We start from the raw sequence: 16,992 nt of genomic DNA, 5'->3' as shown, positions 1-16,992 counted from the left end.
ACTGGCTTTTTGAATTGGTTACTGTAGCACCACCTGTAGTTTCCTCTTTCTGCTTGACATCTTTCCTCTCCAATTTCCAAAACGTTGCTAGTTTTGTGTTTTCTTCCCATTCACATTCATTAACAGCCAAGCAGAGCAGTAGTGGAGGGAGGAGTGGGCTGGTTCAGAGTCTGCAGACACTAGTTTACAAGATGTACATTTGAGATGGGAGTTATACAGCCAATGACATGTTAAATCTATAGTCTATAGGCGAGATATAGTTTTCTATGAAGTCAATCATTTTAATGTGCACTTTATTTTCATCCGCCTGAAAGTGTCTGCAGTTTACTTTGAATGCTTGAAGTTTACATTATCGTTTGAATGCAAGTTGAGACACTAGTCTATATAACAGGTGTCACTGTGTTGTTTGGCAGTATTGCCTTTACGCTCACTTGCCCATGCTGGGTTCGATCTTGGCTGTACAGAAATCATCACACTTCACACTAACAGATATTATACATAAAGCATTAAACATGGTAATTTAGCAGACTCTATTGAGGTAGCCTACAGAATGCATCGCTTCAACTATCCACACAAATGAGAAACATAACGTTATGGTGCATTCCATTAGTCTCGGGAGGTGCGAGTGGGAACTGGCAATGGTCACTCCCGAGGTGAGCGTTCCAGTTGCAAAAGCTGATCTCGTTATCAACAGCTAACTAGTAGCTCTAGCCTTTGTTAGCAAGCAAGTTGATGATAACGCACTAAGTGGTATTGTGTGCACAAAACACCATAATCAGCAATAGCTTTAGCAGCTTGTTTGTCGCTCTCTACACTGCAGCCAGTAGTCTCGTCAGGCGCAAGGCGAAATTTAAATATTGCTGATTTAAATATCACTGCTGCAGCATCATCTTCCATCCGCCGGACGGAAAAGTTATGGTAGGCATGCTCTAGCGTTCTACCTTCCGGATCGAGCTGAAAAAGTAAATAGACACCAGCCTGTTGACGCGAGCATAACTGATCATGGCTGGATCATGGATGTATTATAAGAAGTGGATAAGGCATGCAAAGATGGCGGCCCATTCAATCCAAGGAAAGTTGCTGAGTGGCGCATGAAGCAAGCCCCCATGGGCCCACCTATGAGGAAACTGAAACCTAAATCCCCCACTACACTGAAGTTACAGTAATATGGGTACTGTAGAGCCACCTATGAATGAATCATGGTCAAAATTTAATGGTGAGTTCCTTGGGCTGCACCCCTCCACCAAGTTTCATGAATATCGGGCCGGTAGTTTTTGTTTAATCCTGTCCGCATGCAGACAGACACACACACACACACAGACACACAGACAGACAGACAGACAGACAGACAGACAGACAGACAGACAGACAGGGGCGAACACATTACCTTCCGCCCTGCGGGGCTTTGCCCCTGGGGCGGAGGTAACAAGACAGAGAATACATGTAGATATACAAAATGGTTAGAATTCAATCATCGATACATTATTCATGTTTTGAACGGATTCAAATGTCCTTAGATTCCCTCAGGATCACTTCCAGGGAGCAAGTTTTTTTTTCACATTTACAAAGTATCAATTGCAAAGTATCGCAATATGTATCGTATTGTAATGCATTGTGATACAATCATATTGTGACCCTTGCATCGTGATACGTATCATGTCTGTGTCATGAGGTCCTTGCCAATACCCAGCCTTAACACACACGCGCACACACACAAGCACCCACATGGAAGCTCCTAGAACAAGGGGGCTTGAAGGCAACAGAAGAGACGAGGCCTTGGGTGTTTTTAACCTTTGACCCCGAGCTTAACCCTAAGTCTCAGAACACGTGTGCAGGCTCACAGGCTCCTACGGGAGCGGGCTGACTGTCCTCTCCAGGACGGCCGTCTCTGGCTTGATCAGTCCTGATCAGACAGAGTTGATTACCGAGGCAGACGGCCCAAACTCAATTTCACCGTGGTGGGGAGCGCCGCCACAAAGGCTCCCACTGAGGCCCTCCTCTACACCGCCCCCCGCCCCAACTCTGACATGGCACGATCACCCCCGCACAGCCAAGAAGAGACCGTCACACACACACACACACACACACACAGCCAAGATAAGATCGTCACACACACACACACGCACACACACACAAACACACACACACACAGCCACGATAAGACCGTCACACACACACAGCCAAGATAAGACCGTCTCTCACACACACACACACACACACACACAGCCAAGATAAGACCGTCTCTCTCTCTCTCACTCACACACACACACACACACACACACACACACACACACACACACACACACAGTCAAGATAAGACCGTCTCACACACACACAGCCAAGATAAGAACGTCTCTCTCTCTCTCACACACACACACACACACACACACACACACACATGCACACACACACACAAACACACACACACACACACACACACACAGCCAAGACGAGACCGTGGCCGGACCCAACTGAACTCTGTTAGAGGAGATCTGATGTGATAGCAACTCAGGGGCCCCTCAACGCGAAGGGCCCTCAGCTGAAGGTTCCACAGGGGGCCAGTGAGCTGGTCCAACTCCTGACCTACCGTTTAGTACCAATGTCATAACACTAGGCCTCGAGGTGGGAACCAGACACTATATGGCAAACCAGACACTATTTGGCAAACCAGACATTATTTGGCAAACCAGACACCATTTGTCTATCCTGTGGTGTAAAACGGTACAGCAGAGACTACATAAATGCATCATTTGGACTAGGTGACTCCCTCAAAGTCCTACAATATGATTTTTAATCAGTCGGTAATACCGTATACCGCTGTAAATTTGTGGAAGGTTTAACAGTGTAAAAAAATATAGGATTTCCACTCAACCCTAAAGCACAATTCAACTGTGTGCATGCACGTGTGTCCCTAGAAGTGTGTGAGCATGCGTGTGTGTCCCTCAACAAAATAAAGTCAGTAAAGTATACATGCTCCAGGCTATATAAATGAACTTTGATTTGATTTGAAGTAAATTGTGTACGTGCGAGCGGGCATGAGTACGTGTGTGCGTGTGAGCTCACATCAGAGACACATGACCATATCTTCTACGGAGACTGATGAAGACGTCTAGACGTATTTGCTCCGGCTGAACGGGCAGGCAGAAAGAACGGAGTGTGTGAGCCGGTCTGGCTGCACGTCAGAGCCAAACCCTGATGAATCCACATTAGGTGCATTAGTCTAGCTGGGCCTCGTAGCCTTTCACACGGTCTCTCAACATGCCGGCGCCATGGAGGGGCTCTGTGCGTGTGTGCGTGCGTGCGTATGTGGGTGTGTGTTTGTGTGTGTGTGACAGTCTTTTTCAGAAGTGAAGGGAGCTGGAGTCATCGCCATAATAACTCTGCTAAATAAAGTTACTGCAGTGCGAGCCGTGTCAGACGCACTATTAATACACACACACACACACACACACAGAAACACACACCCACACACTCGTGGTCTTAACTTTGTAAAGAATCCCAACCAGGCAACGGTTCCAACTCAAACTCAATAGAGTCCTTAACTAATACTGAAGAGCAGACGCTTAAACATGCACGCACGCACGCACGCACGCACGCACGCACGCACACTCGCTCACTTTAGAGCATTCCGGCCTGCGATGTCAGCCATGTTTTCACAATGAATGAATGTCAAACAAGCAGAAATGAACCAGAAGTTTAATTAGAGGCTGTCAAGTCACAAATTCAGTCAAGTGACAAGAGTGACTCAATCTAAGCAGCGCGCGGTCCTCCCCTCACAACGCAAACAGGTGATTACATCCACCCTCGTCAGGAGAAAAACACCACAAAGCATGGCCATAGGGGCGGAGCCAGCGCGCTACCTTTCAAATCCAGCTGCATTAGAACAGCCTCTTCCGCACAGCCCACTGTCTGCGCGGACCAATGAGTCTTCTCGTCGGTGTCCACGAATATCAGCGTTTTTTCACAGAAGTTCTCGCTGTCGCCGATCGTTGGTTTGTTCGTCTGTTATCAGGATTACTCGTAAACTACTAGAGCGCTGTTCACGAAACTCGTGGAAGGGTGTAGCATGGGTCAATGTAGAAGCCATTACATTTTGGAGCGGGTTTGAATCACGGGGTGGGTCCACGAGCCGTTTCCTGGTTTGTCCATTCATCTCCATTCATATTTTGTTTTAACTTACCAGACTGATTTTCATGAACCTCGGTGGAGAGGCGTAGCATGGACCAACCTACTGTAGAAGCCATTCAATTTTGGAGCAGATTCGAATCACGGTGGGTCCACGAGCCGACCAATCAGGGCCGGCCATTCACCTCCATTCATTTTCTGGAAATTCCCCTCATTCATTGTCAATAGGGGGAATCGCAGCGGCTATATCTCGACATGGGAAGGTCACAGAGACACAGGGTTTAGACTGACATAAAGCTCTCGACCTAACGAATGCAGCAACACCAAACGTGTTCTGCTAGCATACACATGCTCGCGCACAGAGCCATGAAATGCCTTCATGAGCAGAGGTCTGTCCTCTCTGAACACAATTTCTAGTTTATATAATTAAACATGATTTACAAACATATGATTTATAAATAAATCATATATTCTTGTGACTGGATGACATTCATTCATTCATTGTGAAAACATGGCTGACAATGCATGACCAATGGCCGTGTCCTTGATAGGGGTTCCACACAAACACACAAGTGTCTAAGGGTGGATAAAAATAAATATGTAATGTAACCATGAAACACTTCAGCAGCGCGCATGTGTATCACTGAGTTGATTTATTGAGAGTGTATGTGCACATGTATGTACATTTAAACACACACACACTAGAGGTCTTCACAGGTGCGTGTGTCTGTGTCTCACATTTCCACGCTTTTATTATGGTCAATTGGGTTCGGGGGGATCCGATTCTATTACCTCGGGTCCCGGGTCTGTTTGTCATTATGCGTAATACCCGAGAGAAACGCATTACGCGAATTCAGTGAGACCGCGGGCGCGACGTGAGCGGAGACACGGCAGCCACCACCAGTAGCCTACCTTGTGACAAATAAGCTGAAAGAAAATTAATATAAAGATGTCAAACCTAGTGGCAGCTTTGTGTAGCCTTATTTATTTACGGCCGTTTCATTTCCATGCTGCCACATCACAGCCTGACAAAACAGCGATTGATCCTGTCAAGATTGAGAGGATAAATCGCAATTCCATCAAACTGTGATGCAACTGCATGCAAGCCAACAGCCGTGACAGCCTAAGCAATTAATGCTACTGCTACTTGCTACTAGGCCTACTGCCTGTCGGATCCGTAAAATACCCGATCCGACTCGGGTCTCTGTCCTAATCCTGCTCTCGGACAAAATCGGGTCCGGTATACATATTTAAAAAAAATTATCGGATTTAGTCGGATCTCGGAACGAATGTCTCGGGTCCATCTCGGTTTCGGGTCCACATTTTAGACCCAAGAACACCTCTAACACACACACACATAAGTACACACAATTACACACACAACACTGACACACTGAAGAGTGCAATTTTTAGAAAACCACATCCACTAAATGGCGTCAGTCAGGAAAGCAAAAAGCATCCAGGATAGGAATTCGGTTAACAGTGAGACACAGACCTTTTTCTAATGATAACAACCAGAGTGAATGTAGCTCTGCATAACAACACAAGCACAGCAGTCAGCCCATGACGTAGGCAGTTTACTGTTACTGACTCTCTCCATCACTGACTCTTTATCCTGTATGGTAGCAGTCTACATCCTGTATGGTAGCAGTCTATATCCTGTATGGTAGCAGTCTACAATCTGTATGGTAGCGGTCTATATCCTGTATGGTAGCAGTCTATATCCTGTATGGTAGCAGTCTACATCCTGTATGGTAGCAGTCTACATCCTGTATGGTAGCAGTCTACATCCTGTATGGTAGCAGTCTATATCCTGTATGGTAGCAGTCTACATCCTGTATGGTAGCAGTCTACATCCTGTATGGTAGCAGTCTATATTCTGTATGGTAGCAGTCTACATCCTGTAGCGGAAACAGGGAGGGGAAGCAGGAGCAGAGTGGAGCAGAACTAGCAGAGCACCTGATCTAACTGCGGCTAGTCAGGAGGCCGTAGCGTGTCGACCCACGTCAGCTGACCGCTCACGGGGGAGGGGGAAGAGAGAGATTCAGTGACCCCTGGTTTCAACATTACAAAACATGTGTGACATTATAAAGGGCAGCAGTGTCCCCCCGGACGTATTCGAAGATAGAGATTACATTACACACGCATACACACGCGCACACACACATGCGTGCGCACACACACACACACAGACAGACACAGACAGACACAGACACACACGCACACACACAGACATGCGATGTTCTATGTCTCTGTATTAAATAAAGACTCGCGGACAACTGTAATCAGGACTGGACGTTTATCTATGAAAAGCATGTCGCCATACATACAGCCGTTGTTCTCCCAGGCTCATGTCTCACTCCCGCCTTCTAACTGCGCATGTCACAAACAGTTATGCTATGCAGTGTAGCAAACACTACAAGACACACACACACACACACACACACGACACTAGAGCCCATCCAGTGACACAGGTGGCTATCTCTCTCTCCCCGGGGGGCTGGCGGGAGTGTGCGTAAGCTGCGCTGAGTCCCGTGGCGAGGGGCGGGCCTTTCCCACGAACGCCGGGATGCGTGGGAAACTCCAGTCCTGTGCAGACAGACGGCCGCAGGAGATGACCGTCTCTCCCGAGACGAGAGTGTCCTGTCACTAAGCCGGGCGCTGAGAGGAGAGCTGCATCACAGCTGGAAAACTCTAAGAATGGGATCAGGGGTAAGAATGTTCGGATTCCAAATCACCAGCTGGAGAGAGGGATGGAGGGATGGAGGGAGGGAGGGATGGAGGGCGGGCTGGAGGGAGAGAGGGATGAGAGAGAGAGGGATGGAGAGAGAGAGGGATGGAGAGAGGGAGGGATGGAGGGAGAGAGGGATGGAGGAAGGGAGGGAGGGATGGATGGAGGAAGGGAGGGAGGGATGGAGAGAGGGATGCAGGGAGAGAGGGAGGGAGGGAGGGATGGAGAGGTTGAAGGAGAAAAATCTTGTCTAGTCTACAGGAGGCCCATGGCATGTCACTATAAATAGTAAGAGTCCCCCCCCCCCCGCACACACCTACACACACACACCTACGCACACACCTACACACACACCTACACACACACCTACACACACACACACCTACGCACACACCTACACACACACCTACGCACACACCTACACACACACCTACACACAGGCCGCAAGGCATGTCTACAACTCTTGTCTGCATTGTTGTGTAAGCCATCATCTACGCCCTCTGCTAAAGACCTCTTTTGTGCCAAGTAATCCCACCCTCACACACACACACACACACACACACACACACACACACACACACACACACACACACACAGACACAGACACATAGACACAAACACTACACTGCCCCCACCCTTACCCAGCTAAAGATAGGACTGATGTAACGCATTATACAACTTCCATCATCTCAGCTAATCTGGCATGGTCTGGAGCTCATGCTAAAACTCACTGTATTAGTGTCTTTAAACTGATTCTGATTCAAACAGTCCTTTAGTGGCCTTGTAACAATAACTACAAAGAGGACTGCGTGTGTGTGTGTGTGTGTGTGTGTGTGTGTGTGAGAGAGAGAGAGAGAGAGGGAGAGAAAGAGACAGAGAGAGGGAGAGAGAGAAAAATGTAAGAGAGAGAGGGAGAGAGAGAGAAATTAAAGTGTGAACCTCACCCCTCACCCCACTGCGTGAGCACACTAACGGGGCGGGACGGTAATGATGACGACCTGCTAGACGCCGCCGTACTGGACCTACTGGACCTACTAGACCTACTGGACCTACTAGACCTACAGGACCTACTGGACCTACTGGACCTACTGGACCTACTAGACCTACAGGACCTACTGGACCTACTGGACCTACTAGACCTACTGGACCTACTGGACCTACTGGACCTACTAGACCTACTAGACCTACTAGACCTACTGGACCTACTAGACCTACTAGACCTACTAGACCTACTGGACCTACTGGACCTACTGGACCTACTAGACCTACTGGACCTACAGGACCTACTGGACCTACTAGACCTACTAGACCTACTAGACCTACTGGACCTACTGGACCTACTGGACCTACTAGACCTACTAGACCTACAGGACCTACTGGACCTACTAGACCTACTGGACCTACTGGACCTACTGGACCTACTAGACCTACAGGACCTACTAGACCTACTGGACCTACTAGACCTACTAGACCTACAGGACCTACTGGACCTACAGGACCTACTGGACCTACTGGACCTACTAGACCTACTAGACCTACTGGACCTACTGGACCTACTAGACCTACTAGACCTACTGGACCTACAGGACCTACTGGACCTACTGGACCTACTAGACCTACTAGACCTACTGGACCTACTGGACCTACTAGACCTACAGGACCTACTAGACCTACTGGACCTACAGGACCTACTAGACCTACTGGACCTACTGGACCTACTGGACCTACTAGACCTACTGGACCTACTGGACCTACTAGACCTACAGGACCTACTAGACCTACTGGACCTACAGGACCTACTAGACCTACTGGACCTACAGGACCTACTGGACCTACTAGACCTACTAGACCTACTGGACCTACTGGACCTACTAGACCTACAGGACCTACTAGACCTACTAGACCTACAGGACCTACTAGACCTACTAGACCTACTGGACCTACAGGACCTACTGGACCTACTGGACCTACAGGACCTACTGGACCTACTGGACCTACAGGACCTACTAGACCTACTAGACCTACAGGACCTACTAGACCTACTGGACCTACTGGACCTACAGGACCTACTGGACCTACTGGACCTACGGTACAGTGTGTGTGTTCTGACCAGGCCCGGAGGACAGGAGGCCGGCGGGCCACGGGAGACGCTAATGCAACCGCGGACAAGATGAAACCACAACAACAACATGGACCTCAATAACAGAGAACATGAGATGGAGAAGAGACATGATGCAATCTCTAGCACACGCGAGCGCACACACACACACACACACACACACGCACACGCACACGCACGCACATGCACACGCACACACATGCACACACACACGCACACACAAAAGACCCCTTGTGAGGATCTGCTGTCTACCTCCCAAAGCAAGTGAGATGTCGTCAACTAACTGTATAAATAATGCCTTGTTTTGAAGGGAGCATGTGTGTGTGTGTGTGTATGTGTGTGTGCGCGTGCATGTGTGTGTTCAGACGCTGCATCCTGAGATCACGGATGACCGGAGGGGACAGAACGTTCCTGCCAGGGCTACAATTTGCAAGGGGGGGGGGGGGGGGGGGTTGGGCTACAACACACACACACGCACGCTCTGAGAAGCAGTATGGCAGCGTGTGAAGGGAAGTGGTGGTCCGTCTCCTCCCAGGGATGAGGAGGGGTTGAGGCTGGCGAACGGATGCGGAGGGTTCAGAGAGCTCTGATACCCAGACGCTCCGGAACCTTCTACCTCTCCAACGCCCCGGGAGGAAGACGGGGAGCATCCTGTAGAGACGGCTCGCCCCCGTACACAACACCCGCCGACGCCCCTGTGTGTGTGTGTGTGTGTACTTACATGATTGTCTGAGGTCTGGATGGGGCTCAGCATGTGTGTGTGAGTCTGTGTGTTTGTGTTCCTGAGTGTGTGTGTGTGTACTTACATGGTTGTCTAAGGTCTGGATGGGGCTCGGCATGTGTGTGTGTGTGTGTGTGTTCCTGAGTGTGTGTGCGTGTGTGCTTACACATGGTTGTCTGAGGTCTGGATGGGGCTGAGCATGTGTATTCCTTAGTGTGTTTGTGTGTGTGTGTGTGTGTGTGTGCGTGAGAGAGAGAGAGGAAGATTGATAGGCACGCTTCCACTCTAACACACACAGATAGAGATAGCCCGAGGTTGAACTGTTGTGTAATAGTAGGAGAGGCAATGCTGGGCCAAAGATAACACACGGTCCCTGCACGCACACGCACACACACACACACACACGCACACGCACACAGACCCACACGTACACACACAACTGTACTGCAGAACATAACAGCCCACTCAGCTGATTCAGATACAATACAGACACAAACCACAATAAATAAGAGTTCCTTACCACACACACACACACACACAAAATGCCTTTCTTTTTCTTGTCATAAAGTGTGTGTGTGTGTGTGTGCGTGTGTGTGTGTGTGTGTGCGTGTGTGTGCGTGCGTGTGTGTGCGTGTGTGTGCACGTACATGGTTGTCGGAGGTCTGGATGGGGCTGAGGATGGGGTGTGTGTGTGTGTGTGTGTGTGTGTGTGTGTGTGTGTGTGTGTGTGTGCGTGTGTGTGTGTGTACGTACATGGTTGTCAGAGGTCTGGATGGGGCTGAGGATGGGTGTGTGTGTGTGTGTGTGTGTGTGTGTGTACGTACATGGTTGTCGGAGGTCTGGGTGGGGCTGAGGATGGGTGTGTGTGTGTGTGTGTGTGTGTGTGTGTGTGTGTGTGTGTGTGTGTGTGTGTACGTACATGGTTGTCAGAGGTCTGGGTGGGGCTGAGGATGGGTGTGTGTGTGTTTGTGTGTGTGTGTGTACGTACATGGTTGTCGGGGGTCTGGGTGGGGCTGAGGATGGGTGGGTGTGTGTGTGTGTGTGTGTATGTGTGTGTGTGTGTGTGTGTACGTACATGGTTGTCGGAGGTCTGGGTGGGGCTGAGGATGGGAGATCCCGTGGGGCTGCAGAGCTCAGGGAAGGGGTTGGGGATGGCCGGGAGGGAGGAGGGCCGCATCTGCTGCTCTTCCTGCAGCCGCCTGCAGGGGGGGACAAAAACACACGCGGTGAGTTCCACACACAGCCAGGCCTGCTTTCACCAGACGCCCGCCACAGCCAGGCGCTAGTCGCTAGTTTTAGTTTTTGAAAACCTTATCTGAACAGTTCCCGCCTCGTTAACAGTTCTAGAATTGTTTATTAAGGGGTCATGATGGCACCGACGTGCTGTGTGAACGACGCTCAGCAGTTATTGGTTATCTACACTCAGTGGTCACTTTATTAGGTACTAGGCGTGCCTAATAAAGAGGCCTACCTAATCTAGTACCAGGTAGGACCCCCTTTTGACTCCATAACAGCCTGAATTCTTTGTGGCACGGATTCAAAGGTGCGCTTCTGCACACCTCTGTTGTAAACAGCTGTTATTTGAACATTTGCAGCCTTTCTGTTAGCTTGGACGAATCTGGCCATTCTTCTCTGACCTCTCTCATTAACAATCCGTTTTTTCGCGCACAGAACTGCTGCTCTCTGGATGTTTTTTGTTTATCTCACCATTCCCTGTAAACTCTGAACACTGCCGAAAATCCCAGGAGGGCATTTGTTTCTGAGATGCTAGAACCACCAGGTCTGGCACCAACCATCACACCACGGTCAAACCATGTGCAAAATAACACGTGTTGCTATCAACTGGTATTGCTAACTTGGCTAGAACTACAAAGATGGGGGGTGAGAGTGTGTGTGTGTGTGTGTTACCTGACAGCCTGAATGTGCATTGGCTGGGATCGGCAGGAGGGCGGCAGGGGCGGGGCGGGCCGCTGGGGGGGCTGGCCGCGCCCGTGTGTCTGAGGGGCGGGCGCATGGTGCTGGTGGGCGTGGCCCTGGTGCTGTGGGGCGTGGCCGTTGTGCAGCAGGGGGGCGGTCTCCGTGCCGGAGGAGGAGCCGCAGGTGGAGTAGACGCTGTCCATGGAGGAGTTCATGTCATTGACCAGGGCCTCCAGATCCACATCATCATCTGGAGAGAGAGAGAGAAAGAGAAAGAGAGAGAGAGAGAGAGAGAGGAACAGAGAGAGAGGAGGAGAGAGAGGGTCATGGTGGGAGAGAGAGAGAAAAGGAGAGAGAGAGAGAGTTACATGGAGTCAGATCACTCAGGCAGGAGGCCGCGTCCGCAAGCCACGGAGGCAGCTTCTTCCTGGCGGCCATCGGCCTCTTCAACAAGGCTTGTGTTCCCCTCTGACCCCCCCCCAACCATGGACCCCACCACCGTCAAGACACACTTGCACATGACCACTGTATGTACTGTATACAGTAGGACGCACAGCAATCACACATCACGCCTAGCATTTTGCACTCGCTCTTTGCACTGTCCTGTCTCGTCCCTGCACCCTGTCCAATGTCCACCACGACGGAAAGCAAATTCCTAATGTGTTGGAAAATTGCGCAATAAAAGTGAATTCTGATTGTGAACACACGTGCTGCGACGCTTCACTCCACCAGCAGAGGTCACCAGGAGGGAAGTGAGGAGAAGTAGAGCACAGCAGAGCAGATCAGAGCCCAGCACGCCTCATTCAGCCTGCTACCCCCCCCCCCCGCTACCCCCCCCCCCCCCCCCGCCCTCCAGTGCCCCCTGAACTGAGGTGATCTTCCCTGATTCATAGTCTGTTCTTGGCTGTGAGTGAGTGCGTTTGTGTGTGTATGTTCCAGTCTTGGCCATGTGCGTCCCACCCGCCACACAGAATTCCTAACATTCCTGACAGAGGAGACCACAGAGCGCTGGGAACACTCTCACCCACTCGTACATGGTACTACATGGTGGTGAAAACCAGAAAGTAGGACACCACACACACACACACACACACACACCACACACACACACACACACACACACACACACACACACACACAGTACATCAAAGGAAAAGGTTAGCCGCTTAAGACAGACAGACAGACAGACAGACACAGACAGACAGACAGACAGACAGACAGACAGACACACACACACACACACACAGACAGACACACAAGAGAGGGCTCACCGACCGTGTCATACAAAGTAACCGTATAAGCGAATGATGATGTCCATAAACAGTAATCAAGAGTTTGTGTTCGGTTATATATATATATATATATATATATATTTACACCTGTTGGGGCCCCCTTGCAGCTGTGGGGCCCGGCACACAGTGCGGGGTCTGATGGAGGTTCAGCCGGCCCTGGGAGCGTGGGGCCAGTCTGGGAAAGCAGGTCATGTGGGACCGAGGGTTCAAGCACAGGACAGACCAGGCCAACGGAGGAGATGAAAGATAGAGTACAAATGAGGACAGAGAAAGAGAGAGAGAGAGAGAGAGAGAGAGAGAAAGGACACAGCGTTGATCTGTTTGCTTTTCCCTTGCCCTTCGTACTTTGTACATACTATTTGAAATAGCTCTATTTCTTTGAAACTCTTAATATGGGTCTGTTGTTTTGTTTTAAACAATTATTATTCATTTAAACAATATTTTTTCTTTTTTCATTTGCTTTAGCAATGTAAAATGTGTCCCATGCCAATAACGGCCCTTTAAACTGAGTCTGAAACAAGGAGAGGTATACAAAGATGGAAAGAGAGAGATTGAGAGAAAAAAATGAGAGATTGAGAGAGAAATGAGAGAAGGAGCGAGATTCAGAGAGAAAAAAGAGGGGGGGAGACGAAGAGAGAAGGGGGGAGGTGGGGAGAGTGAGAGAGACTTTTGATGCTCTTTATTGAGACATCATTACAAAACACTAAACACCACCCAAATTAAGACCAAGCAGTTATCTTAAAAAAAAACACACCCACAACAACCCCAACAACCCCCCACACACACACACCCACAGCCACAATAGCACCTTACAGCACAAGCTCACAAACAAATAAAGCCCTTCTGTCCCCACCTTACAAATCGCGGAGAGAGAGAGAGAGAGAGAGAGAGAGAGAGAGAGAGATGGACATGGTGTAAAGATGGTTCTTATTACTCTGTCCAGAGGGCCATAATGAAGGAACAGTTACAGTACATTCCAGACGTTCCTGTCACTCCTGACTGGTCCCAGACAGCGCAGCACAGGAGAAAAGACTACAGTAGACTATTGTAGAGCAGAGTAGACTATTGTAGAGCAGAGTAGAGCAGAATAGAACAGAGTAGACTATTGTAGAGCAGAGCAGAGTAGACTATTGTAGAGCAGAGCAGAGCAGAGTAGACTATTGTAGAGCAGAGCAGAGTAGACTATTGTAGAGCAGAGCAGAGTAGACTACTGTAGAGCAGAGTAGAACAGAATAGAGCAGAGTAGACTATTGTAGAGCAGAGTAGACTATTGTAGACTAGAGTAGAGCAGAATAGAGCAGAGTAGACTATTGTAGAGCAGAGTAGAATAGAACAGAGTAGACTATTGTAGAGCAGAGCAGACTATTGTAGAATAGAGCAGAGCAGAGTAGAGCAGACTATTGTAGAGTAGAGCAGAGTAGAGCAGAGCAGAGTAGAGCAGAATATAGAAGAGCAGACTAGAGTACCGCAAATTAGAGAGAGAGAGATAGATATAGATGAAAGATAGATAGTAGAGTACAGTAGAGCAGAGTAGAGCAGACTAGAGTACCGCAGAGTAGAGAGAGAGAGATAGATAGCAGAGTAGAGTAGAGCAGAGTAGGAATCTTCGAAATCCGAGACAGGGGTGTCTAAATATACTGTGTGTGTCTGATGTGTGCGTGTAGATGTGTGTGTATGTCAGAAGTGTGGGTGTAGAATGGTTGAGGCCTATTGCGCTGAGTCAGGTTGAAAGAGTAGCCATTTGACTTTGACAGAGGCTGACGTCCATAGAGTAGACTGCTATACACACTCACACAGCTATACACACACACCACTATACACACACACACAGCTATACACACACACCACTATACACACTCACACAGCTATACACACACCACTATACACGCTCACACAGCTATACACACACTCACGCGGCTATACACACTCACACTGCTATACACACTCACACAGCTATACACACACGCACAGACACACACTGCTATACACACACACACACACTGCTATACACACACACACTGCTATACACACACACACTGCTACGCTACTGTATATACACACACACTTCTATACACACTCACACAGCTGTACACACACACTGCTTACACACTCACTCACACCTATACAAATTGGTGTATGATGTATTGTAGTGTTTGTTGCTCTGGAGCTGTACAGCACTTTGGTCAACCTTGGTTGTTTTAAATGTGCTTTAGAAATAAAATTTGAGTTGAGTTGAAATTCACACAGCTATACACACTCACACACCACTAAATACACACACACACACACCCTTCTATAGACACTCACACACTGTTACACACAATATGCAGCTGTGACCAGCAGGCCTGCTACAGTACATAGTGTGTGCTCCGTAGCTGGGTTTCGGTCTGCAGACCTGCCTTAACTAAGCCTGACCCGGATTGTCTATTTACTTTCCGTGGCCATCGGTTACCACGGATACCAGATGCCCCCCCGACGGATTCCCAGGATTCCGGCCCGATCACATCAGGATTTATTTTTATTTTTTACAGTGTCGGACAGAGTGCAAAAAAATAAATAAAAAAAACATTAAAAAAAAAATGCTGAGCGCCGCAGAAAAATGGCAAGGCATCCCTCCTCTGGAACCTCCCCATCTGGAGGCCAGAGTCCACCCAGACAGACGGAGGAGGCAGACAGGGAGAGAGGAACGGAAGGAGGAGGAGGGAGTTCTAGGAACTGTGTGTGCGTGTGTGTGTGCGTGTGCGCGTGTGTGTCAGCGAAGACATTATGGCATATGTGGTATAGGTACTCCCTATGGAATATCTGGAGGGGGTTGGGTAGATCACCACTAAAGATAGATAGACAGAGAGAGAGAGAGAGAGAGAGAGAGAGAGAGAGACAGACAGCCAGACAGACAGACAGACAGACAGATAAAAGCCTTTATTTACACAGGGAAGAACATACGGACACCAGGTCTCTTTTACAGATGCGCCCAGCTTACAAACAACATAATAGTATAATAGGATAATAGTAATTCAGACTACAGAAAAATACAAAGACAAACAAAATCAAAGAAAGAAAACAGTAACAGCATCCAGACAACAATGGCAGTGTAAAACAACAATTACAGTAATAGCCTACAGCAGCACAGTATGAAGATGCAAAGCAGTGACAGTACAAGGGTCTTGAGTAAAATAATTATTAAGTACAATGAGGAAATGACTAACATCAATGGCATTTACAAACTACAGTCCCATAGGTATCAGTTAATAACTACTAAGTGTTTGCAGGGGAATAAGGGATGGGAGCTTATTTTGCTTTGCAGAAGGATGGATAGTCTATAGTCTAGCCAGATGCCTAAATACTTATCAGGGCTTGACATACAGTTGAATTTAGTCATTATCGCGCAGTACCTCTGATGAAAGGTGGATTCTTTTTTCAATTGTTTTTTTGCCAGGTTTTAGGCCGGCAGCAGGTGCATTCAGAACCATTTTATTAGCGGCTATTGATTAACGGCTAAGTACAAGGTATTCGGCTGGCTTGTCCTCACATTCAAGTTCTCGCGCTGGTGCGTTACCACTAGGGCTGGGACGATTCGTCAACGTTGTCGACGTCATCAATTATGCGAATTCGTCGACGTGAAATGTATGCGTCGATGAAGTCGGTTCTGTGACAAGTTCAAAAGTACACGATGCTAACTGATGCTACACAATGCTCACTCGTTTTTGTATAGTTTGCATCGCAACATCCTTTTGGGTTTGTCTTGGGTGGAGTACTCCCACACATTTTTTAAGTCTAGGTCGTGCCTTTTTCTCTACTTCACTCTCATTTCTCAAGTCCTTTTTTCACTGGCACTCAACACATTAGCTACCTAGTTAGGTAGTGCTACCTGTAAATACACGGGCCGCCACAGTAAATACTGGAGGCAGTATGGCTTCGATTCTGCCTCAACTGTTAATTTAAGACCGAGAAGAAGAAAGTATCAACAAGAAGCAACGTGGTTGTCAACCAGAGCAAGATCCTGGTGCGAAATAGGTAGGCTACCTAACATTAATGATGAGCGCTGGTGGTGAAAAAACGACTAGCTAATGTTAATGCCGAACAGACA

General features: G+C 48.5%; 1 protein-coding gene across 1 annotated transcript in view; it reads right to left on the bottom strand.

The window, feature by feature from the left end:
• The window catches only part of LOC311323487 (growth factor receptor-bound protein 10-like), a 48,528-nt gene that overhangs the window by 17,342 nt on the left and 14,194 nt on the right, over positions 1-16,992 (bottom strand). The window contains exons 4-5 of the mRNA XM_084455726.1: positions 11,605-11,863; positions 10,772-10,895 (exon numbers count right to left, since the gene is read on the bottom strand). Coding sequence (XP_084311852.1) covers positions 10,772-10,895; positions 11,605-11,863 — 383 coding nt within the window. The remainder of the gene's footprint in view (positions 1-10,771; positions 10,896-11,604; positions 11,864-16,992) is intronic.

Source organism: Borostomias antarcticus, assembly GCF_949987555.1.
Source record: "Borostomias antarcticus genome assembly, chromosome: 21".
Lineage (NCBI taxonomy): Eukaryota > Metazoa > Chordata > Actinopteri > Stomiiformes > Stomiidae > Borostomias > Borostomias antarcticus.
This window is presented reverse-complemented; position numbering and strand designations above follow the sequence as displayed.